Here is a 23617-nt window from a genome sequence, read left to right as displayed (position 1 = left end):
TGAGGGAAGAACCCAATTTTCATCAGCCTGTATTTTAGGTTGTACTTGGATATGACATTTGCAAATGTCAGAGACAATGAGTTGCACCATTTTTTCTTTAAGTCCATGGAAATTCCTTCTCCTCAGGCCAAAATTAAGATTCTGCTCTTGAAGAGCTGTGCTTTGTAATCGAGGGCATCAACACAACTCCTGAAAAAATTAGTGCTCCTAGCTATCATCCTGGCTATAATGCAGAGAGAGCCAAGATACAGTTGAGTAGTTGGCAGTGTTTTAATACAAACAGTTCAGGCAAACTTCAGGAAAGCACACTACTGCTTCGTCATTGAGCAGCAAATTCAGAAGTAGCTCATCCACGTGTGCACTTGGAGTGAGGAGATAGTGTAGGTTGGAATGCCCCACTGAATTAATCCTGTCTCTGCTTATATGTACTGTTTAAGCAGTTCAGACTGGTTGCTTTTATCTAAACTGAATTGATGCTTTGTTGGCAACTGCTGTGGTGGACCCACCTGGGCACCTACCTGCCCGGCCTGGGCTAGGGAGCTGATTTGGCAAGGGGTTGGTCCAGATGATCTCTAGAGGTCCCTTCCAACCAGATGATCTCTAGAGGTCCCTTCCAACCCCTACAATTCTGTGATTCTACCTGCTGGTGTAAAACCAGAATTAAGATTGTAGCCTCATAATCAGCATAACTTCATAGACCAGGCCTGATGTAGTCACTGTGTTTAAAAAATAAAGTTTCCAGAAGGAGGTATTAGCTTTTATCAATTATAAATAGTCTTAGTTTTGTCTATGAACTTGTATTATCAAAATTCAAAAATTGTGGAATCTTTAAAGCTGGAAAAGATCTCTGAGGTCATCAACTGTCAGTGCATTACCACTATGTCTACTAACTGTGGCCCTCAGTGCTGCATCCACGTGGTTTTTGAATACCTCCAGGGATACTGTCTTCACCATTTCCTTCCTTGGGCACTGTGTTCCAGTGCAGCTCCAGTTTCAAAGAAGAAACTTTTCCTGATATCCAGCCTGAATCTCCCTTTTGCAACCTGAGGCCATTCCATCTATAGCTTTGGGGTCTTTTAAACTTCCCTGTTACTTTTCAGACCCAGGAGAATGTTCTCCCAGTTTAGCCTTCCTGTATTTCTCAGGCCAGATGTTGTTAGGTGCATAGTACTTAAACTGTGCTAAAGAAATGCAGAAAAACCCGGGGAATGTAGCAAATGACCTCAAATTCTTTGCCAAGTGAAGGATTTTCTATTTGTCCTCAGTGGTATCATGTATATAATTGTAAATAATTCCTGCATTTTGTTTTTTTATCCTTGTGGAATTTCAGACTTGAGTTTATGGAAGAACTCCAGTGTCTGGATTGCTTGGGAGTCTGCCCTGGGGTTGCTACAGAAAACTTTATTGGTGTAGGTGAAGGAAGCAGTCATTATTGAAAAGTAAGAAGTGAGGCAGGAATTGATTACATTCAGGTAGTCCTGTTAGAGTGGGGCAGTAAGTGAAGAAATTCCAGTTAATACAAAAAATTGAGAAGGGAAGAATATGATGATTGTAGCTACCTGAGATGATTTTTGCATCGTATAGAGTGAAAAATAACTCTTAGAATGAATAATTGATGATCATTTGATAAAGTTGTTTGTTTTAATAAGTATATTCCTCTTTGAACCACGATGACAGGCTTCTCGTATATCATTTCTCACCACTTTTAACAGTGTCGTATCATGTTCTGTGTATGCAGAGGTATGAGCATGGTCAGCTGAGGTTTGCAGCACACTAAATGATTAAATAAATGTTGTTTATTATTTAATCTGATAATACCAGACTTCACAGAATAGATTTTTTTTCTGTATGTGTTTGCTCTGAGACAGCAGCACCTTAACACTGTAAACTGAGCAAATGTTTGTGATACGAAGTAATACTGGACCTGCAAAAATGTGGAACCAAACAACGTTTAGTTCTGTGTTGGGACTTGAAAAGATAAGTAGCTATTAACTGGAGGAATAAAATCTAGTAGTAAGAGGTTTTAAAAAGTCTTTGCAGAAGAGTATCTTGCTGTCAAGAGCGAGGGTTAGCTGTGAATAAGCTAATGTGTCAGACACTTTATAACTGTACTGCTTTCCTTGCCTTGTTTTACAGAGTAACTTTAACTATTATAGTTCTTACAATTATAAAATTTTACTCTTCCTGGAAATAAGAAGTGGAGTGAGATAGGACCCTATCAGTCTTCTGATTGTACAGTACTTTAGCATGTGGACCAGAAGTGTGCTAGACCACTTCACAGTTGTGTGTGTTGCCTGTTTTGTCCTCGGGGCTGCCTGTTGCTTTTTTTCATCCTCTTTTTCTTATTTCTTCACCAGGTTCATCCATAAGATTCCAAAATAAGTGTGTCTAAACTCCAAGGCTCATCTTATAACAGTTTATAGAACTGTGGGAAAGCATGGGAGACTTCAGATGGCCTAAGTGGACGTAAATTCTGTGGCTGTGGAAAGGGGTGATCCTACAGTTCCACACCACCCACCACTGGTGCAGCAGTGGCATTTTTATGGTAATGTAATGAGTTAAGTAATTCATTGGGCTGAAAACTAACACAGACTAACATAAGACATTGCTTCTGGCTAAGAGGTCACACATACCAGCGCTGGCACCAGGAGGTGCAGGCAGGAGCACACCTCAAAAGATCTTTAGTCCAGACCCAATCACAAACCAGGGTCAGTTATGGAATCAGAATTTCAGAATTGTTCTTGCTCTCAATTTTTTACTCCCTTTTTTTGGTCAAAATATTGTCATACGCACTGTATTTTTGATATTGTTACTAAAGAGTAAAATCTCTTTGCAAAAAGTATGTCTTATCCAACAGTCTATCTGTCTATTGATTATTTTTTTATTTGCTTTTAAGACGTGATTTTGTTGGCTTTTTTTTAATCAGTACCGATTTCTGGTACTTATTGCCATACTGCAATGCAGTACTTTGTCAGTACTCTACATTCAGAGGGCTGGAGCACTTCTTCTGTTTAAGAATGGCTGAGAGAACTGAGCTCATGTCGGCCTGTAGAAGGCTCTGGGGAGGTCTCATTGCAGCCTTCCAGTACTTAAATGGAGCTTATAAACAGGAGGGAGACCAACTTTTTACATGCTCTGCAAGTGATGGGCCAAGACTAAACGATTTTAAACTAAAAGAGGAAAGATCTAGCTTAGATGTTAGGGGGAAATTTTTTGCTAAGAGAGTGTTGAGGTGTTGGAACAGGTTGCCCAGAGAATGAGCGTGTGCCCCACTCGTGAAGATGTTAACAGCCAGGAAGGGTGGGGCATCTGGGCAGCCTGAGCTGGTGGGGGCAGCCCACAGCAGTGGAGTCGGAGTGTATGGGCTTGAAAAAGGTCCCTTCCTGCCATGCCATTCTATTTGAGAAAACATCTGTTAGAATGCATTAGGTGACTTGAAAATCTTTCACAGTAGTTGTTCTGCAGCTTGCTGTATGCATGAGTGGTTTAATAGAGCACTCATGCAAAGATACTGGTACTGATTAGATTTTCTAAGGAGGGAATGCTTTTCAACATAAGGTTCAGTCTTATGTGTTTTATGTGTACATCTGTCATCTTCTGACTTAATTTAATGAACAGTACCGCATGCTAGTGGGAGATTAACAATTGTATATGGGCCCCAAGTATTTCTGTAGTCTTCCCTTCCATCAGTGAGCATGTAGTGCACAATACACACTTCCAAAGGCAGCAGCTCTTGCCTTAGTCAAAAGATATCTCTATTTTCAGTTGCAAGAACAGTATGGGCTTCAAAATAAATTACATTTTTTATTTGCATAATTGATTGGGAAAGTTTGGAGATCACTGGAATAGTAGGTAGTTCCTAGAAGTTCTGGCAGGGCTAAAGGGTGAAAATCAATTGATTATATTTGTTATAGAAAAGCTGTACACATATATATATATATAACTTTTGCTATTAACACTAACTTTGTCTGCAATGGGAAGGCTGTGTAATTCAAGTGTATTCTGTATTTGAAACAAAGTAAATATTCTGTATAGACAAATCCTTTAATGTAAGAGTACTATCTTGGTTTGTAGAAGAAGTGTTCTTAATACAACTCATGTCAGAAAATTACACGCAGTGCTTCATAATTTGTGTATGTTCCTTTTACATTGCCTAGTGGACATTTGTGCATAGATGCCCAGACAAACAAACAATCTGAATACTTAGTACTGCATTACAGCAGTATCTGTTAAATCCTAGAAAATTCTTCTTAGGAAGGTTTGGACTTCTTACACTATAACACTGATGGCAATCCAACATCTGTTTTTAAACCTGTATATTTTCTTCTTCCTGAGCAATATCTCATACTAATTATAAATTTGACCTTCAGGCACTCTTACTAGTACTAATGGGTTAGTTTCTATTCAGAAGTTAACATTTTTTGCCCTTGATTTGCATTGACAAAATTGTCTATGTTCCAGTTTTAAGGTGCTAATTATGTCCCTTCTGATGTCAGGGCCAATAATACACTTCTCAGAGAGTTTATTGTTTTGTAGCTCTTCGTGAGAGCAGTGAGGGAAAACTACAAAGTCTCTATGTGAGTGCAAAGATACAGAAATTTGCAAATAGAAAATAAGTTAATAATTTCATAGTATAGTTAAGCTTCAAATTCTACGGGGGTGTCACCTTTGGACAATTATGAATGTAATTTACTTATATGGGCCCTATTTTCCCGAAGGTGTTTTTCATTAGAAAGGCTATAGATGTTAAGCATCTTCTTTCCTTTTTTTTTTTTTTGACAGGAAATTCTGGTGATTAAGAGTCATGGCAACCATAGAGGAACTGGCCCATCAAATTATTGAGCAGCAAATGGGAGAGGTACATACATTTTTCATCGTATTTAGGAAACACTGAATAATGTACAGAGTAAGATGTAAAAACCAAAGTCCCAAGAGTAAATAATCTTTAGTACACCCCAGGCTTCAGGAAGCCCTCGCGTAGAAGATGAACTGATTGTGTCCATCTTAAAGTTATACCTCGTCTTGACAAAGTTTCCCCCACAGAAATGAAGCTAAAGAAGCTCTGGCAGTGTTTTCAGTAAGTGACAAGCTGCTCAGCTGTGCCTTTTGGGCATGTAGTGGTCTTCAGAGAGCTGCCTCATTATATAATTGCTTTGCTTGCTTTCACTTAGAAACTTTACAATTGAAGCTGTCGTTACATAGCTTTTACATTCCAATTAAGCAATTGCTTCATTTATTGTCATTGAATTCCTGTTTCTACTGACTCCTTTTTTTCATTTTCTGTGCCCTGTATGCAGAGTCTGTGTACTGCAGCCAAAGAACTTCCAGAGATGCACAGGCAATCTGGGAGCGTGGATCAGTGCACACGTACTTATCTAGAAAATTCCATCATTAGCACTGCTTGAAATTAGATAGGACCCAAAAACTTGTATTTATTAACTTGAAATATCCACTCTGGTTCCCTGTCTGGTACTGTACATAGAAGGAATTTTCAAGTAATTTAGTTCCTTACAGTCTTGATTTCAAATACAACAGCTGGGGGCAGGCAGGATGATAAATCAGTTCTGTATAAATTTTTAGGGTTTTCAGTATTGTAGCATCTGAGAATTGCTAAGGGAATTGTATTTTTTTTCTTTCTCTTCCTTTTCCTCTTTGCAGGTGGGAATGGTGTATCTAGTGTAGTTTTGTTTTTGTAGTATAATTCCTTGGGGAAGTCTAGGTTGGGCTGTGATTCTTGTTTCTTGTGTTTTGGAAACTGGCAATTAGTAAAACCCAGCTGAAGCATATGGTCCAGTTGGAGAAGAGGATGGCAGGTTTAAATGATGGTGCTTAGCCTCTGTAAGAACTGTTCTCAGTTTCATAACGTGGCTCTGTGAGGCAATGAGCTGATCTGGTGTCTCAGTGCCTGTGTTCTGTGCCAGCATCTGGCTGATAGAAATGGAGGGCTTTCTGCTGAAATAATGAGTTGAGTAGTTTTGGAGGAGGATCTAATGCGTTCCAGAGGCAGTCTGAAGGAGTTGTCTGGTAGCCAAAAGAGGAAAGACAGGGGAGGAGGCCAAAGGAGTGGAGGTGTAATGCTGCTGCTTCTGTACACAGCACAGCTGAGTTGTTTGTGATACCACAGCCTTACAGTTTTCCTGGATATCCTTGTGTCAGTGTGTAGGTCAGGATTTACCCTTTAGTGCAGTTTACTGTGTCTGAGCCTGTTAATTCTTGCTTGGCAACAGTGCAGATTAAGCATTTCCCATTCCTCTCTTATCCACTTACTCTCACACAATGTTATCTTCCTCATGTCAGTTCTCTGTGTTACTATTGGTTGACAAAACTGAAAAAAATTTATATATATATATATATATATATGTGTGTGTGTGTATATATATATATATATGTGTGTGTGTATGTATATATATATATATATATATGTATATGTATGGGATATTGGAGTACTGTCTTCTCTCTCTGGGTTGGGATCAGTTTCCTTATCCTGGTAGAAGGTGCAACCCAACCTGTCTCAAAGCAGACATGACTAGAAAGGTGAAAAAGAATTAAATAAGGCAGTGAAAGCTGGGATTCTGTAAACCAGGATTATGACTGTCGAAGAAGCCCACTGTCTGAAAAGTGGGGTCAGTGAGGACAGCCGTCCTACAGAGGCCTTCAGTTAGTGTCTTTCATTCCTGCCTGCCATTGTTGGACTGGCTGTAATGTGCTTGGTGATGTTCTTATTAGATGTGAACTTCAACAGCCAAATTTTGGGCTCTATGGAACTTCAGTACTTTGCTAGCGTTGTTATTCTCTTCGATTATTAAATGGTTTAAATTGAATTTAAAAGGAAACAATTACCTGAATAGAGCATAAAGGAAAAAAAATGTTTCAAATCTAAAGAAAATAGAAAGCTCTCCTATGTTGTGTTGAAATATAATAGTAAGAAGAGTTCTATTATAGGTTTTGATTTCTTTGTAATGATAATTCTTAGCATGAAACATTTTAAAATATAAAATGATCCCAAATGATTTTATGCCAGTTTTCACAAAAATACGTTTTTGTCAATTTGTAACTTTCCTTGCATGGAACAAAAATTTAATTTTAAAATTGTACGTTCTTGCCTGGATAAAGTGTTGTTTATCTTTTCATGCTGCTCATCATCTTTTGCTGAGTTTGAGATAATTGTCACTCCTACATCAGGGTGCCGTTACTTGATTCTTGTAGGAAATTCATTTGATCTGTGAGTGTTCAGCCTTTTGGATTGCTTGGGCTACACTTAGTGAATAGAAATTGTCATGGGCCGCATGTATACAGGTCGCTTCAAAAGTAATGCCTCCTATTTATTTCCATGGAAACAACAGCAGATACAGAGAGCACAATGACACCATTTGATGGAGCAAATTCTCAGCTACAAAACACTGTTTTTCAACATAGTCACTACCATTGGCTGTGCATTTTTGCCAGTGATGAACAAGAGCCTTCATGCCTCGCTCAGAACAGTCCACACCGGCTTAGGTGACCTGCTATCATTACTGCTGAAACACACCACTGTGCTCACATCCACCTCTTGGTCTCCGTGAACATTCAGCAAGCATCTCTGAATGTCAGTGGGTGCCGTTTTTTCTGCATGGAGGAAGTCAGTTCCATACCTTCACTTCATCTGCACTTCCACATCCAGCACCACTGTGTCAGACTGCCACTTTGCTGCCATCTGTCCTATGGCAGCTGATTATAATGGACTATTGGTGGGGAGGTTCATTGCAGGAGAGTTGGTCTAAACGGCCTTTAAGGGTCCCTTCCCACTCTAGGGATTCTTTCTGTTTTCACATTCCTTTATCAAAATGGAAAGTAGAGCTGTGTATTCTTCTCTGTTCAGAGCCCTGCATTTAGCCAATGTATCTAAACACATAGAGTGATTTGCCATCACTGAGTCAGCACTGCACAGCGCTGACCTCCCAGTGCCCTGCTTTCAGTCAACACAGCATTAATAGCACATGGATGGATTGGGCTCCACAGGGAAGAGCTGCTGCTTTACAACACAGGGAGAGAGTGGGCTGTGTTGCCAGCCATGCTGAACTGCATGCAGCCCGTGGGCTGTGAGTTGGGCTTACCTGATTTAATCTGTGGTTCTGTATGCTACATATATGATAGTTTGTTTCCACTGACCTTTCAGATAACAGAGAAAAGTTGTGTAATTGTCTAAGCAGAATCTCTCATATACAACGTATAACTTTTAACAACTTTGAGCTAGCTGGTCTAGTGGGAGGTATCCCTGCCTATAGCAGGGGATTGGAACTAGGCAGTTAAAGGTCCCTCCCAACCCAAACTGCTCTGTGATTTGCTCTGATGCATCTGCTTCTGAGCACTGTGGAGATCTGTCCTGAAAGTTTGACCTACACTAAGAATAGCCCACATCTCTGTTTTGCTGCACTATTTTTTGACCTTCAATGTCCTGTTTCAGATCAATGAATGACTGAACAACCCTACCAAGCTGAAGGGACAGGACAAGTAGGTTATAACAGCCAAGACTGGTGCCAAAAACAATGCATTTCTGGGTGAAACTAGGTTGATTGGAGTTTGTATTTCTACTGGAAGGGGAGGTCTTGCTTCCTACTCTTTCCCCTTCACACTCACCTCCTGTCTTCTTGCCTCCTTTCTTATGCTGACACTTCCACTTATGTGGTGGTGTGGTAGCACAGTCAGGAAGCTGATCCAAGAGGAGCAAAAAAGTGCTCTGAACCAATCACAAAACAGTACCTGTACTGCAGATGTGGATGTATATTCCTTACGCCAATTGCTGAAAAGAAAAGTTGAATAGGGACAAAGTGATGTAAACACTAAGAATTACTATTAATAGAGGAACTGCAGGATGTGTCAGGAGTTTTGATCTGTACAGTCATGCTGCAAAAGGTTAGGGGAGTTACTACGGACAAATAATTAAATCCAAAGGTGTCTGAAAACTCTGTGAAGACAAATGTCTTTTGTGCTACAAAACAAAAAACAAATAAACAAAAAAACATGTTTCACACCAAGCCTGTCTATGTGACAATTATATTTATTTTTTCAGGCAAATAACCTAATGAAATGAATGAAAGCCACATACATTTGGCTATAGCATGTGAAGAATTTAAACAAGAATGACTGATAGTTATTAAAGCAGTTCCATAAACTGTATCTGAGAGCAGGAGCTTAAATTTGTTCTTGGGTACAATGCTTGGTAAACTCACATGTTTTGTTGACAGGCTCTTACTTTCTTGGTAGTCCCCCAGCAGAAAATTCCATTGTTTTAGCTGTACCTCTCTAAGGCTCTGTGGAATAAAAAAGGCTGATTGCTGTGTTTCCACACCAAAAATTCTGCTGTTTTACGTAAGCCATTAAGGTAAAAATATGTTAGGTTAAATGTAATGCAGCTATGATGAAAGATACTATGTTCAGTGTTTCGTGAACATTGTCAGTAATAATTCAGAAAATACTCAGTCCAGTGGACTGAAATGAGTTTGTCAACAATTAATTGTTCTACTAGGTGTTTCTAAAGGTCTCACTGAAGGTATTTTTGAAATGGCTTTAGAACACTGTGATGAACAGAATTTCTTAACTAGCAAAATTTTGCTATTAAATTAGATTGCATTAGATGCAAATGCAAGCAGCTGTGTTCCTCAAGCAGTAAGTCTCACCTCTCCTTAGACTTGTGCAGAGAAATCAGAAGTTGATAAAAACCAATGGCAGTACATCCATTAAGGTGGTATTTCTCTCCCTAAGGTGTCCTATCCACTGCCTCTCTATTACATTTGTTTGTTCTTTCTAGATTACCCATACCCAGGGGGCTGTTACGCAGACACTAATGGATGGGGCAGCGCAACGAATACAGATCGTCCCTTCAGATTCAGGCCTCTCTTTACCACAGCGTATACAGGTAGGCTTCATCCAGTATATTCTAAAAGCACCAATGAAGCCTTTATTTCCACCAAATTTTGTTTATGATTCTTCTTTACTTGCTTCATTTTATTGTCTAAAGTGTAAATATTCAGTCTCAGGTAGCAGAGATAATTTCTTTATAAAAAGGAATAAAACATTATTCCAGTGCTTGTTTTTTGTTTTTGTTTTTTAATAAGATTTTCAAGAGGTACAAAAATTGTAACTGAATAGAAAAAATGTTATTCCTAAATAATGTAATGATACTGCTCTTCAAAAACAGAGTACTTTTTAGATTTGGTGATTCAGCTGAGTTGTTGGGATGTTTCAATGTTTTGGAGCAGGGATGGGAGGAATACTGTATCGCACTGTTCATGGGAAAGGAAGGCTGTTAATCTCCTAAGTGCATTAAAGGATGCTGGCTTTTGGCCATCACAGTCAATATTATACATCCCAGTAAGCTAATTTGTAGCCTAACCAGGTAATAATCTCCAATTCAAATGAGGGTAGGAATTTTTTGGCTGCGTGGGTAGGCAAACTGTAATAAACGTAGCTGTGTGTATATGGAGGTCAGCAAGATTTGGGGGATAGGGTTTTTAAATGTTGTACCTTAAAAGTTAGTGCAAGTCCTTGCAAGAGTTTTGTTCTTAAATTTTCTCCTAGAGAAAAATATTAGCTACAGAATATTCCAGGATACATGTTGTTGCATACAAAAACACCCTAGTGAGCCAGCTGCTATTACAGCCTTGGCTGCTTTTTCTTTTGCTGCTTCACTGCTTTCTCCTGTTTCAGTGCATTGCATTCAAGCTTTGTCCTACCTTTCAAGATTCTTCACAGGCATCCCATACATGATACTATGTTTTGTTTTACTGCTTCCTGTACTCTAGGCCTGGTACCAGCCTTACCTATTCAGTAGATCTTTATTCTTTCAGCTACCTTCACTCCTTTTAAATGGTTTCTGTACAGCTTTACCTTTTATTAATTTATATTAATTGTTTAAGTGCTGTCCTTTTATACTATTTTCTTTGTCAATATATGTATGCTGTTGTTGAGCAGCTAAACACCACACAGCTGTTCAGTAGCTTCCACAGGTGGGATGAGGGAGAGAACTGGAAGCAAAATACAACTGTGGTTGAGATAAAAACTTGACTTGAGATAGAAGGGGAAAATGGAAAGAAATATGCAATGATAATACAGCCACAATGCAATTACTTGCCACCTGCTGACCAGCACCTGACAACAACACAACTGCTTGCTAACCCATGGCCCACCAGCAGCACAGGGTCTCACCACCCACCATCTGATGCCCAGCCAATCCCCGAGCAGTGCCTGCCCCTGGCCCTTGTAGTGGGAAGCTATTTCATGTAATTCCAGTATCAGGGTCTGAATGTAGGGTGACATATAAAACCATGAGCCCTTATTGTTGAACAGCAAGACAGTTGTGCTGTTTCAAAACCAGTATCAGTTGTCTAAACCCTTGTTTCAGCTTTTGGGGCACAGTTAGGGTGGAAGTGAGAACTACATTTAGACTATAGCTACTGCAAATATTACGAACGTGGCAGAACTATTTATAGGGACAGTTTTGTTCCAGGGATTTTTATACACTTTTTCATCATCAAAGGCAGCTGGACAGACACTTGTTTCTATCGCAGATACTTTCTTTGTCCCTTGTCTTTTTTTACCCCACTCAACAATTCTTGCCTCAAAGTGGATGGCGAGTACTTTGGGATAGTGGTTTTCTCTTGATAAGTTTGAGACAGCACTTAGGAGAATTACGTCTTTCCTGCAGCAGGCATCTGCAAATACAGCAGCAATGTAAAGAAAACCAAACTCAATATGAGATAGAAATTGATAATGAAAACTTTCTACAAAACAGAATTTATAGTGAAAAGTAAAAAAAAACTCGTGCAATCACATATATCTCAGTGAAATCTTAAAAAACGTTAATTTTCAGCTCATAATTTCAGTTAGTATATTTTGCTTTGTCTGGTTATTTTTAAATGCACATGAAGAATTATCCAAGATCTTGAAATACAAAGTCATGATTAAAATATACTTTAAAACATATTTCAGTAGTTACTGTATTTAGGGCATGTTAGCACTTTGTTTCTGTGGTGGTTTCACTCTGGTAGGCAGTTCAGCACCTCCGCACTGCTCTCACTGCACCATCCACGAAAGGATGGGGAGAAACTGCAGTGAAAAGAAAGCTTAAGAGTTAGATAAGGATGGAAAGATCACTCTCCAGATACTGTCACAGAGAAAACATGCACAGAATAGGGAGATTAATATAATGTATTTGCTATTGATAGAAGACTAGAGTAGTGAGAACTGACAGCTAACTGCAAACACCTTCCTCCCTGTCCACACTCTTCTACCTTCTCCCCTCAACCAGGGGAATGGGAATGGAGGTTGTGGTCCATAATGCTTCATCTCTGCTGCTCTTCTGTGGTCCCTCTCTGCCCCTGGTCTGCGTGAGGTCCCTCCCACTGTATGCCATCCCTCCCAAACCGATCCCACATGGGCTTCCTGCAGGCTGCTTCTCTCCAAGCACTGCTCCAACACATCTCCATACCATGGGGCCCACCCTTTAGGCACAGCATCGCACGGGTCCTGCTCTGTGGGCTCCTCCATGGCTGCAGGTGGAGATTTGCTCTGTGTGGTGCCTGTGGGCTGCAGGGGGATGGCCTGTTCCTCCACGGGCCCCTCCTGGGCTGCAGGGAACTTCTGCTCTGCACCTGAAGCACCTCCTGCCCTGACCTTGCTGGCTGCAGGGCTGCTTCTCTCACATTTTCTCACTCCTCTCTCCTAGCTGCTGACATGCAGCAGTTCTTTCCTTCTTTTAATCTGCTCTTCCAGAGGCACACCCAGCATTTCTCATGGTTCAGCTCTGGCAGCAGTGGGACCCTTTTGTAGCACCTGGCTCTGATCTATGTAGAGCAGTGCCAGGCCCTTCTCACAGAAGCCATTCCCTGCAGCTCCCAGTTAGCATATTCTTGCCACCTAAAGCCAATGCAGGGAGAAATTGAATAACGTTATTAAACTGACAATTATTTTCAAATCTCTAGGTTTTTTTAGACTAGTGCTCTGTGTTTAAGCATGTTTTTGTTTTTTTTCCTAAAACAGTAACAGAGGATTATTGTGTTATTTAATTTATTGAAATTATATTCAAACGAAAGTCAAAATACATTAACAGGCGAGGCAATGAAGGAAAAGCAAATCATATACTATCTACTCTTACCATCAGGGCTCTTAAATGAAATAGAAACAAGAAAGATGTTTTTAAGCAGTCAATCCTGATCTATTACATTCCTGCTTTATAGCATGATCCCTTTGGCAACATTGAGTTTCGCATTATTAAGAAATATAATGTGTTGTCTTTGGGTCCGGATGGATTTCCTTGAGAAGTGGTTTTCTTTTCCCCTCTGATTATTTTCTCATACTTCAACATTTAAAGTACCTGAACTCAAGCTATTGTAAGGTTGTTGTACTTTGAGTTGCTCCATTTTCTAAGACCCACTGAGATTCAAGCGGAGTTTTTCCACGTATCTGACTATAAGAATGCAGCTGCACACAAATTGCTCTTAATTATTTAAACTGCTTTCTGTTACATCTGTCAGTTGTCAAACTTGCAGAGCTGCAGAAAGCTTTTGTGCAGATTGAATAGCTCTGCATGGATATTCACGTAACGATATACCTACTATATCATGCAGTGAAAACTACAGGGGCATCCCCCTAGAGTTCCAGGAAGCAAGAATCAAGACTGTTTAATAGTAGTGAAGTGAACTGTGTGAAGTAGAAATGGTTCTTCTGCCATATTTATCTACAAATACATAATGTTTTTAAAAATAAAGGGTGAGACCATAAGCTGGAAATCAGATAATTTAGCCTATATATCCAAAAAATAATTTCAACCTTAGCTTGGTAGGTGTTGTTTTTAAATATACTTCGTGTAAACCTAACTAGATAAAGTATATGCCTTTACTTTTTTTATGTTTACAGTCACACCTTGAAATGCTGATAATAAGACAGATCTTAAATATGAGTATCTTTTAAAGAGGTCTAGATATTCAAGACAGAGCACAGTTCTGGGTTTGACTTTGTACATGCTTGAAACCAGTTGAGGATTACGTGCATTGGATTTCTCCTGGTCCTGCTGAAGTAGAGGTGTTTGGAGATGGGGAGGGAACACTGGCTGATTTATTCAGAAATACTCCAGGTAATAGTCAGAAATGACACGAGAAATAAAGATTATAAAATGAAGAAAAATTGAATATAAGGAGTAGGTTAAGGAAAGAAAAGAGCTGAAAGGGGAAATAAAGGACTGCTATGGCCCTGAATACATGGATGTCTTGGAAAACTGAATGGAAAGCCCTTTATTCATGTTAACTACTGCTGTGGGTTTTTCATCTTACCACCCTACCCTAAACCCCAGTCCTGTGACAGCTGAAGTTCTTGGTTTGTATTTTTAGCCCTTGGAATTTTATGATTTTAGCCTAAATAAGTTTTAATTGTGCTTTGCAAATTAAAAAAGAAGTTGGACACCTAGAAGCATTAATATTAAGTTTGATCTGTGGTTAAAAGATAGTTTGCAGGAAACAGTCACTGCAGAATTATTTTCCTTAATGTCTAGACTAAACCGGGCAGTTTGTCATGAAGGCTTTTGGAGAGAAAGGCAAGAAGTGACAAAAAGTGAGTTTTGTGATGGAACATATATGGAATCTTGATTATTTTCTCTAAGGACTATAATCTTAAAACAAATTTTGCAAAAAATGGGTGTTTACTGGTGGGTTCTTTAATAAAAGTCTGCTTGAAAATAGGAAAAACGGAACAAACCAAACCAAAATCCAGCAGTGAGTAGGTTTATTCTTGATTAAGAAACGACACACGAAAATCAGTTCTTTGGTTTAAAAAGAGAAGGAAGTGTTGGGGGAGAGAGATTCTGTTTTACCTGCGTATTTCATTTAGAAACATGTATGTAAAAAACAGACCCAAAACCCTGAAGCATAAAATGTTCGTAAAGGTGCAACAGGATTTTTTTTTGCTGTTTGATACTTGTCTTTTTTTCACTTTGAAGTCTGCAGTTGGTGTTGAAGGATGTTTCTTGTGAAGCATCCAAATGCGGGAGGTGCTAAGCACTTTGCATGCTGTGCAGTGAGTCCAAGAGTTAAGATTTCTCCAAACCTTACGGGTCCTAGGACTGAGTTACACACGCCTCAATTTGTGGATGCTGTAATTGTTAGGGGGTTTGGTAGTACTGTAAAAGCATGGGCTGTTTGTAAAAGTTGGATATTAAATCAGGTTTTGATTTCAAACACAAGGGTGACTTGAGTGTATTGAAAAGAAAGTGAAATTCCAAGATTTTGCTTGAGTTTATGTATAAACTCTTGTGTGATGGAGGGGAAGACAGTCCTGCTTCACGAATGTTAAAGGCAAAATTCCAGTTTTCTTAGATGCCCAGGCTGGGCCCAAAGGTGATCTTAAATTACCATAACAATTTGAGATAAATGTATTATTAGATTGTCACAGATCAGCAGACGGGCCAGAAGATTCAGATTGTTACAGCACTTGATCAGAGCTCAGCAGGCAAGCAGTTCATCCTAACAAATCATGATGGCTCTACCCCAAGCAAGGTGATCCTTGCCAGACAAGATTCCACTCCAGGAAAAGTTATCCTAGCAACTCCAGATGCTGCAGGTGTCAACCAACTGTTTTTTGCATCCCCTGATATATCTGCACAACACATCCAGGTAGATAATGCACTTTATTTTGTAATTTTGATTCAAATGGAATAAGAAGAGATGTTTTATTTCCAAATATGTATGTCTGGGTTCTCCTTTTTTGAGGTTTTTGTTTTTTTTAATGCTATACTTTTCCTTGCATTAGGAGTTAGCATCAATGCTTAGAAATGACAAAGAAAACAGGTATTTTTGGTAAACATACTGCTTTTAAAATTTGTATCCTGGCATGTAAGATTAGAAAGAATACTGTTACTTTTATTGTTGTTTTCAGCTGTACCAAGTCCTTTATTATTGCTGCTTTATTGACTCCATTTTCATATATTGAAAAAATAGTCTTTTCATCCTTGTCTTTATCACTTAACATTTCCTTCTGCTTGTTTTCCTTTTCATACACCATTGTTCATAAGCTGTCCCCTGCTGCATGAATTGTACTCCAAGGCAGTTTCTCAGACTATGAGTAGGGAAGGTCATTACTCATTCTTTACTCCCACATGCATTGTATGTGCTGCTTCCTTAGTCTTCACCCCCCAGATTCCAAGTCTTCTGCCCCATATCTCCAGCTGACCCGCATGTGATGGCACTCATTCCAAGGGTGTGACGAACATACATAGAAGACCTGGGAGATGTGAGCTTCTTCTGCATGAAGTAGGGCGTTACTGCACTTCAGCTAATGCATAGTTATTGCATACTGATTTACCCTTGTACATCTATTCTGATGGTAAAGTACATTGGTGTGGCAGTCCAGGCAGCATGAGGACAGCTGCAGGCTCCTTAGTGCAGTATGTTACACCTGCACAGTGGCCAGGAATGAGTGCTTAAGTAAGTGTTAAAAACTGGGCAAGTAAATAATGGTCCTTCTGCTTATGTCCTTTCAATTCTGTTACTTGATGATTTAAAGGGACCTCCTGACCTGGAGATTGCAGTGAGACCTTCTTCAGTAACTGCCACTAAAGTTCACAGAATCACAGAATTGTAGGGGTTGGAAGGGACCTCTAGAGATCATTGAGTCCAACCCCCAACTTCTTTGTTATTTCCAACAGACTTGGTCTGTATAATAGCCTATGGAAGTAAAAACTGTGGTATAAAGGATTCTATTGCTGTTATAAATCGCTGTCATAGCCTCCTTCGAGTATTCTCTTTTCCCAAATGAAGACTCCTGATCTTTTATGTTACTGCTTTTCTGGGAGCCAGTCCACAACTCCGATTCACGTGTTGCACAAGTAGTAGCAAAAAGCAATCTGATGGAGGGAAATTTCAGCATGTGTGGTGGTTTCATACTCTTTGTATTTTAGGTAGACCTCAATAAAACTGAAGCAATCCTCAAAAGAAATTTATTTTCAAAGAGAATTTAAAAGACGAGAAGTGTGCCACACTGGTTTAAAGACTGAGGTATATAGGGGCAGTCTGGACAAGAAATTAACAGCTGTAGTTCTGAATGCGCAGTTTGGGCAGCACAGTCTAAGAAACAACAGCTCTCACTTCAGTTGGATTGGTCTATTGTCACCTAGTATATAGCTGCAGGGATTGTATTTCACTGACATTCAGCGTGGGTAAAAAACAGTGCCATTAATGAGTTTTTCAACTCCATATTCTTTAGGCTTTTTCATACCTTCTGTCCTAAAGAGTCTTTCATCTGCAGTTTTCCCCTTTTCATCACCCTTCTTATTTTGTCACCTTCACTTGAAATACTTGGTCATTTACTGTGCAGATAATCTCTCCTTTATTGCATCTTATCTTTACATTGACACTTTGCAAGGCTCTTTCTCCCATCATCTGTTCCACCTTCAGTGGTTCTTCACCTTAATGAACAAGTTTACTCTATATATTTGAAGTCAATTGGTGAGTTCTGTGTGTCTGGAATTTTTATCTCCTCCTGGGCCAAATTTTATAGTCCTTCCCTGCATGGAACTTACAGCTTCCTTCTATGGAAGGACTTTGAATCTGTTTACTTGTTTTATATACAGTCATGAACATGTGTAACAATTCTGTGGTTAATGTCCTTTTAACGTGTCACGATTATTTTTCTTAAGAAAATGTTATATTGAAAAACAAGAAGTTGAATTTTGGAGACAGTGTTATTAGTAAAGGCCAACTAGAAAGAGAGAGCCTTGTGAAATATTCCCTTATATAAGCCTGTGCTGTTTTCCAAACGAGTGATTTCTTAATTTTCTCTTTGGAAGACAAGGTACTTTCTCCTCCAGTAAGTTACCTTTCTTCTTATCAGAGATCCTGTTTTGAATAAGGATAGCAAGAATGAGGATGCCAGACTTCCCATTAAGATACTGTAGAAGTTAGAAACTCATAGCATTTCTAAATTATATCACTTTTTAATCGGAACAATGTGCTGTTTTCCACTTTACGTTATTGTCAAGATGATATTTGCTTGCTGCTTGTTGTTGTGATCCTTTGGATTCCTTTTTTACATGGATTATCTTTCTGTGCTTTGTTTATCTCAGTGGGACAGGTCTTTTTAAGGTCAAATAGAAGGCCAGAGTGCCTGCCTTGTAGTGCTGTGGTTCATGATGTGCTCAGTGAAGCCTTCCAGGGGCAAGGGAAAAATGAGTAAGACATGAATGCAGCCATAATGTCAAACTTACTGAAAACCAAAGCATATAGCACTTGATAACGAATGGTACTGTTCAGAATTCATTTTCTACCAGTCCACCACCTGTGCCTATTATAAAAAAACAACTGGCAGATCGGAATGTAGAAATAACAGCCTCTACACTGCATTTTTTTAATGCTTTTGCTTCTGTCATACTACGATTAAGCCATTAGAACATAAATACACAATTCAACTAAAGGTATGTATTCAACAAAATGAGTATGCAGAGCATAAATGTTTTTGAAAGTGTCAGCCTGTTTTGCAGAGTTATTATTTAAATAAAATGAAATCTTGAAACCTTTTTGGAAGCATTACAGGTAAAACTTTGGTTCCATGCAGTAGGAGCACAGTGCATGGCAGGTAGCTCAGCTCCTTTGTGTCTGTGGAGGCTGTACAACATAGCCAAGAAAACCTCAGAGTGTCAATTAGGTCCCTTATCTTAGAAGAAACCACAGACGTGATTTATTCTAATATTTCTTGATGGTGAGGGGATTAAAAATGACCTCATTTTCTACTTTTTTTTTTTTCAGATTTTAACAGACAACTCTCCCAATGAGCAGGCCCTAAATAAGGTGTTTGATCTGTGTGTAGTGTGTGGGGACAAGGCATCAGGTATTTCACTTTTGTTGGTTTTTTTTTAGTAAAGCAGTGCAATTTTATAAAAGCAGTTTCAAGTTCTTAAGGGATGTAACGGTTTGCATACATATAAATATATGTATTTACATACACTAATAGAAAAGATAGACTGCTTTTTTCAGCAGAGAATTAAAGTAAATGTTGTTCTAGTGTCTGTGGGTGGGACATGTTTACTTCTGCTTTACTTTAGAAATTCGATACGTTTTCTACCAGATAATTTTTGCCTTTTTTTCCTTAGGCTAATACATTTTATTTTGTATTGTAAAAATTGGCTGAAAAAATGACTTAGGTGACTTGCTGTTAAGAGCTTTTTGTTACTTAAAGTAGATCATGCAGTGAACTATGTTATTGTTGTCAAGTCAGAAACAGGTGAGAAACCTTTTAATTATTTAAAATACGAAACCAACAGGTAAAGAAGACATTGTAGGTATGCGAAAAAAGTGCTAATGTGAGATTCCTGTGGGACAGCTAGTTATTTGAAGAGCCATTATCAAAACTGCACAGATGCATTATAGTTTCAGTTAAAAATAAACACTGTATTCACTGTCAAAACAGAGCAGTAAGGTAGGAACAATGTTTCACTGACTAAATTCTGCATAATGATAATGAGATTGGAAATGAGTATGCTGGGAGTTCTGTACTGGAGAACTTTTACACCCATCTCCCACATTCCTTTTGCATGTGTGCCTGCCACCAGGCGTTTCAAATCTGTCAGAAATTACTTACTTTTAAGAAAGACGATGCCTTATCTTTCTTAAAAGGGTGAGCTGAAAGCTCCTTTTTCTTTTCACTTTGTTACCGAAGGTAACGTGGTGTAAGAGAAATGAGATGTTAACTCGACTCTTTACTTATTTAGCTCGATTTAGACTAGGAGGGGAAATCATTGTTCCCTTGGAAAATTATTACAGTTTATCTGGTTGAAATCTGATGTCCTCCAGTAATAATACCAAAATGTGATAACTGCAATTAAATACTTCTTTTTGGGAAGCAATGGGAATGGAGGGCAGGGAAGGATTTCATAGTGAAAGCCGGTAGGGTGGGTGTAGCAGGAACTGCTTAGAAAATAAAATAATATAAAAACTTGCTACTGAAGTCAAATGTAGCTTAAAATTATAGCTCCTCTAAACCTATGTCAGATATCACGCATCACAAAACAGATTTCCGCCAGCTATAAAGTATAAGATGACACGATAAACATATAATCTGGCTGGTGTGCTCCAGCTGGGAGGGATCCTATGGAGGACTGGGGCATACCATGAGGGGCAGGTGATCCCAGGAGCTGTTCACTCCAGCCTGACCCATGGTATCTAAATTCACTATCAGCCCTGATAGTGAATTTGGGCAGTGCCATGTTTCCCTGAGTGGCTGTAGGTTCTGATGTGCCCCCTATGCAGCAAGAATTGTTACACAAACTGCCTTGCAGGCACCTCCAAACAGTGCAAGAAACTGCATCAAAGAGAGGGAGAAGAAAGAAGGGGATGGATTCTTCGGCAGGGTCTGTTGTTGTAGGACAAGGGGAAATGGTTTCAAACTGAAAGAGGGGAGAGTTAGACTGGATATAAGGAAAAAGGTTTTCTACAATAAGTGTGGTGAGGCTCTGGCACAGATTGCCCAGGGAGATGGTGGAAGCCTCATCTCATCTCTGGCGACGTTCAAGGTCAGGCTGGAAGGGCACCGAGCACCCTCAGCTGTGGGTGTCCCTGCTCATTGCAAGGAAGTTGGACTGGATGGCCTTCAGAGGTGCCTTCCATCTCAGTGATTCTATGACTCTGTAAGAAACCACCCAGGTGCTCTGCAGGATGGATGTTACGAATGTGGATATATGTGAATGCTTATTCACCAGCCCAGCTGCTATTAAAATGTTACACTTAGAGATATTTTATATATGATGCTTTGTAAGTTTCACATTTAGTCCTGTGCCAATATGGTTCTGGTAAGGGAATCCAGAAAACCTAGAAACCAGAATTTCTAGACATTTCAGGCAGATAGGATTGATGCAGCTAGAGAAAAGTTTCCATTAGCTATAATGCATTACAGTTTATACAGATGAATTTGTAATGAATCTTGTATTGAAGAAAATGCTTTTTTAACACTGCTATCAGGATGGTCAACAAGAGCTTAATAAGCAACTTGGTTGTTTGTCCTTTTGAAAAATGTATCCTGGTGAAGTGCTTTAGAGCAGAAATTTCACTTATATTTGTGTTGTTCTGTAGCCACGTGCTGTGTTTTAAAGTCTGTAACCTCTGGAGAAAAACAGGAGTGTTTCGAGAAAAGACAGTGTCTAAAGAAGAGGAGATAGCATAAGTTACAACATTAATTTTACACTCTATTCCAAAACCAGGGCGCCACTACGGAGCAGTAACTTGTGAGGGCTGCAAAGGATTCTTTAAAAGGAGTATACGCAAGAATTTGGTGTATTCGTGCCGAGGAACCAAGGACTGTGTCATCAACAAACACCACCGGAATCGCTGTCAGTACTGCCGGCTGCAGCGATGCATCGCCTTCGGAATGAAACAAGATTGTGAGTATGAAAAGTACCCATCACTTCAGCTGGCAGCTGAGTTACAAAATGCCTGTTTTCTTGTAGTAGGATAGATAGATTATCTTGATTTTTTTGTTTTAAGTCATTGTATTTTTTTCCTTCGAAGAACCGTGCAGGTTTGGTATTACCAGAAGGCTGAAATGTTTTCAGGCAGGTGCTGTGCTTGACAAATTCAGTCGCTTTGCGTGTGGTAAAAGAGAATGAGTTGTTTCTATGTTGCAGATGTCTCCATGCTTGGTTTTTACATATTGCAGTTCTGTTTTCCTGCCTGTATATTAAGCTACTGAACTTTCCCAATCCCTCTACCTTCTTGTCACAGTTTCCACAACTTAGACTACTTTAAGAGTCAGTCAAGCATGTCAGTTGTTTTTGTAGCCAACTTAGAAGTGGGTTGGTTAGGTCGTTTTTTTCTGAGTTATAACTGTAAGCACTCAAAATCTTTAATAAAATTGAAGAGTAAGTAAAAAGGACAAAAATAAGGATAATTTCTTAGACTCTAATTTGTGATGTGGCTTAATAGTTGTGTGCTGTTCTATTAGCTGTGCAGTGTGAGAGGAAACCTATTGAAGTGTCAAGAGAAAAATCTTCAAACTGCGCTGCTTCTACAGAAAAGATCTACATTCGAAAAGATCTTCGCAGTCCATTAGCTGCAACTCCCACTTTTGTAACAGACAATGAAACAGCAAGGTAAGTGGATTCTACTCTAGACCACCTACCTCTGCTGCTGGAAATCACCCCGGAACTGAAATACGTGCTATTGTGTGTCAGGTCAGCAGGTCTGTTGGAATCAGGAATGTTCGTTAACATTCAGTCTGGAATTAAAAGTGAGCCTACAGTGCTGATGACTCCAGATAAGGTATGTGATGATGTGACTGATATATTAAGTGTTTGTGATTTGCTTGCTATAGTGATGTACATAGGGATGGAAGGTTGTTCTGTTTCACTTACTTTGCTTTCGAAAAAATCATTTTTAAAGCATTGCCAAGTGTTGCAGATGTCTTCTCTTCAAAAGAATGCTGTTAGTCCTCCATAGAAAGAATGCAAAAAGCTCTACAAAGTAAATGCCTCCCTCCTTTAAGGCAGCTTTAAGGGCATCTTTATTTTTCTTTGTATTTGAGAATTCTTACACTTGGAAGTTTTTTGGTTCAAGTAGAGTTAAGACACTTGCAAAATCTCACATGGCTATGGCATTATCACAGTGCATTTCATAAATACTGTTAGGTTTTTTTCCCCCTATATTCTTTTTCTTTTTTTTCTTATTTTTGTTTTTTGTTTTTTTCCAAAGCTAATGAGAGCTGTCTCAGTAGTGACCTTGTTTCTAATGTATTTCTGAGCAGGTTTTCCTTTGTTTCCATTGTGTTATGGGTACCAATCTGCTACAGTGATGTGATAATGTCCCTGCATATGCACAGCAGGAAGCTTCTGTATTTTTCTAGCCAATATTAAATCACCTCATACTTGTGGATTTTTCCTCCTTCTGTCTGCAAAATTTTACTACTTTCTTGTTTACATGAGGAAGATGGTAAAAATATAATCCAGTACAGTCTTATGGCTAAAATGATGGACTAATGAGTGGAGATGCTAAAACTTCTCTGTGTAGCTTGCCATCTGTAGCATTCTTTCTGAAAGCAATAGATAGCTGTTACTTGTAAATCCAAATGTCTAAATAGTTCATATTTTAGAAGCAGTGCAGTGTCTAACTGCTGCGTGATGATTACCCACTTATTGAAAGTAATTTTCTAACAGGTCTATTCTCAAGGTCAGTTTTCCATTAGTGTAGAAGAGTCTTCTGTTGCAAGCTATCTACTGCCAGTAAGAAAGAATTAAAAGCTATGTTTTTCCCTTAGGTTGAAGCCTGTCAGGGAGACTTAAGTACCTTGGCCAACGTGGTGACATCATTAGCAAACCTCAGTAAATCCAAAGATATGTCACAAAGCAGTACAGAGCTGTCTATGATTGAGAGTTTAAGTAATGGAGATGGATCATTATCTGAACTCCAGCAAGAAGAACAAGGAAGTAGTGATGTTACAAGGTAAAGCATATTCCTCTTGAAATGTTACTCTTATCAAGTACATCTCTGTCAGTTCAGAGCATTAGTTAAATTATTGCAGTTTAAGTGATTTGTCTGCATTAAAAATAGTAGTAGTAACAGAATGAGCTCATGTTAAGGTTCAGTCTTGTAAGGTTCTCCCAAAGGAAATG

At 39.1% G+C, this 23617-nt stretch overlaps 1 protein-coding gene across 6 annotated transcripts in view; it reads left to right on the top strand.

Moving 5' to 3' along the window:
• The window catches only part of NR2C1 (nuclear receptor subfamily 2 group C member 1), a 90771-nt gene that overhangs the window by 6178 nt on the left and 60976 nt on the right, over positions 1 to 23617 (top strand). For 2 of the 6 annotated variants that reach the window (XM_065742691.1, XM_065742689.1), the window contains exons 2-10: positions 2358 to 2545; positions 4783 to 4858; positions 9788 to 9895; positions 15411 to 15641; positions 18768 to 18849; positions 21215 to 21394; positions 21955 to 22102; positions 22184 to 22271; positions 23263 to 23447. In XM_065742691.1, coding sequence (XP_065598763.1) covers positions 4805 to 4858; positions 9788 to 9895; positions 15411 to 15641; positions 18768 to 18849; positions 21215 to 21394; positions 21955 to 22102; positions 22184 to 22271; positions 23263 to 23447 — 1076 coding nt within the window. In that variant the 5' untranslated portion in view covers positions 2358 to 2545; positions 4783 to 4804. Of the gene's footprint in view, positions 1 to 1431; positions 1447 to 2357; positions 2546 to 4782; positions 4859 to 9787; positions 9896 to 15410; positions 15642 to 18767; positions 18850 to 21214; positions 21395 to 21954; positions 22103 to 22183; positions 22272 to 23262; positions 23448 to 23617 lie in introns of those variants that run through there. The other 4 variants (XM_065742690.1, XM_065742692.1, XM_065742694.1 and 1 more) reach the window with 4 other exon arrangements.

This window comes from Cyrtonyx montezumae, unplaced genomic scaffold (genome assembly GCF_038088225.1).
Source record: "Cyrtonyx montezumae isolate F1298 unplaced genomic scaffold, pur_monq_1.0 scaffold_3, whole genome shotgun sequence".
NCBI lineage: Eukaryota > Metazoa > Chordata > Aves > Galliformes > Odontophoridae > Cyrtonyx > Cyrtonyx montezumae.
Note: the sequence above shows the minus strand (reverse complement) of the source record. Positions and strands in the feature narration are given on the sequence as shown.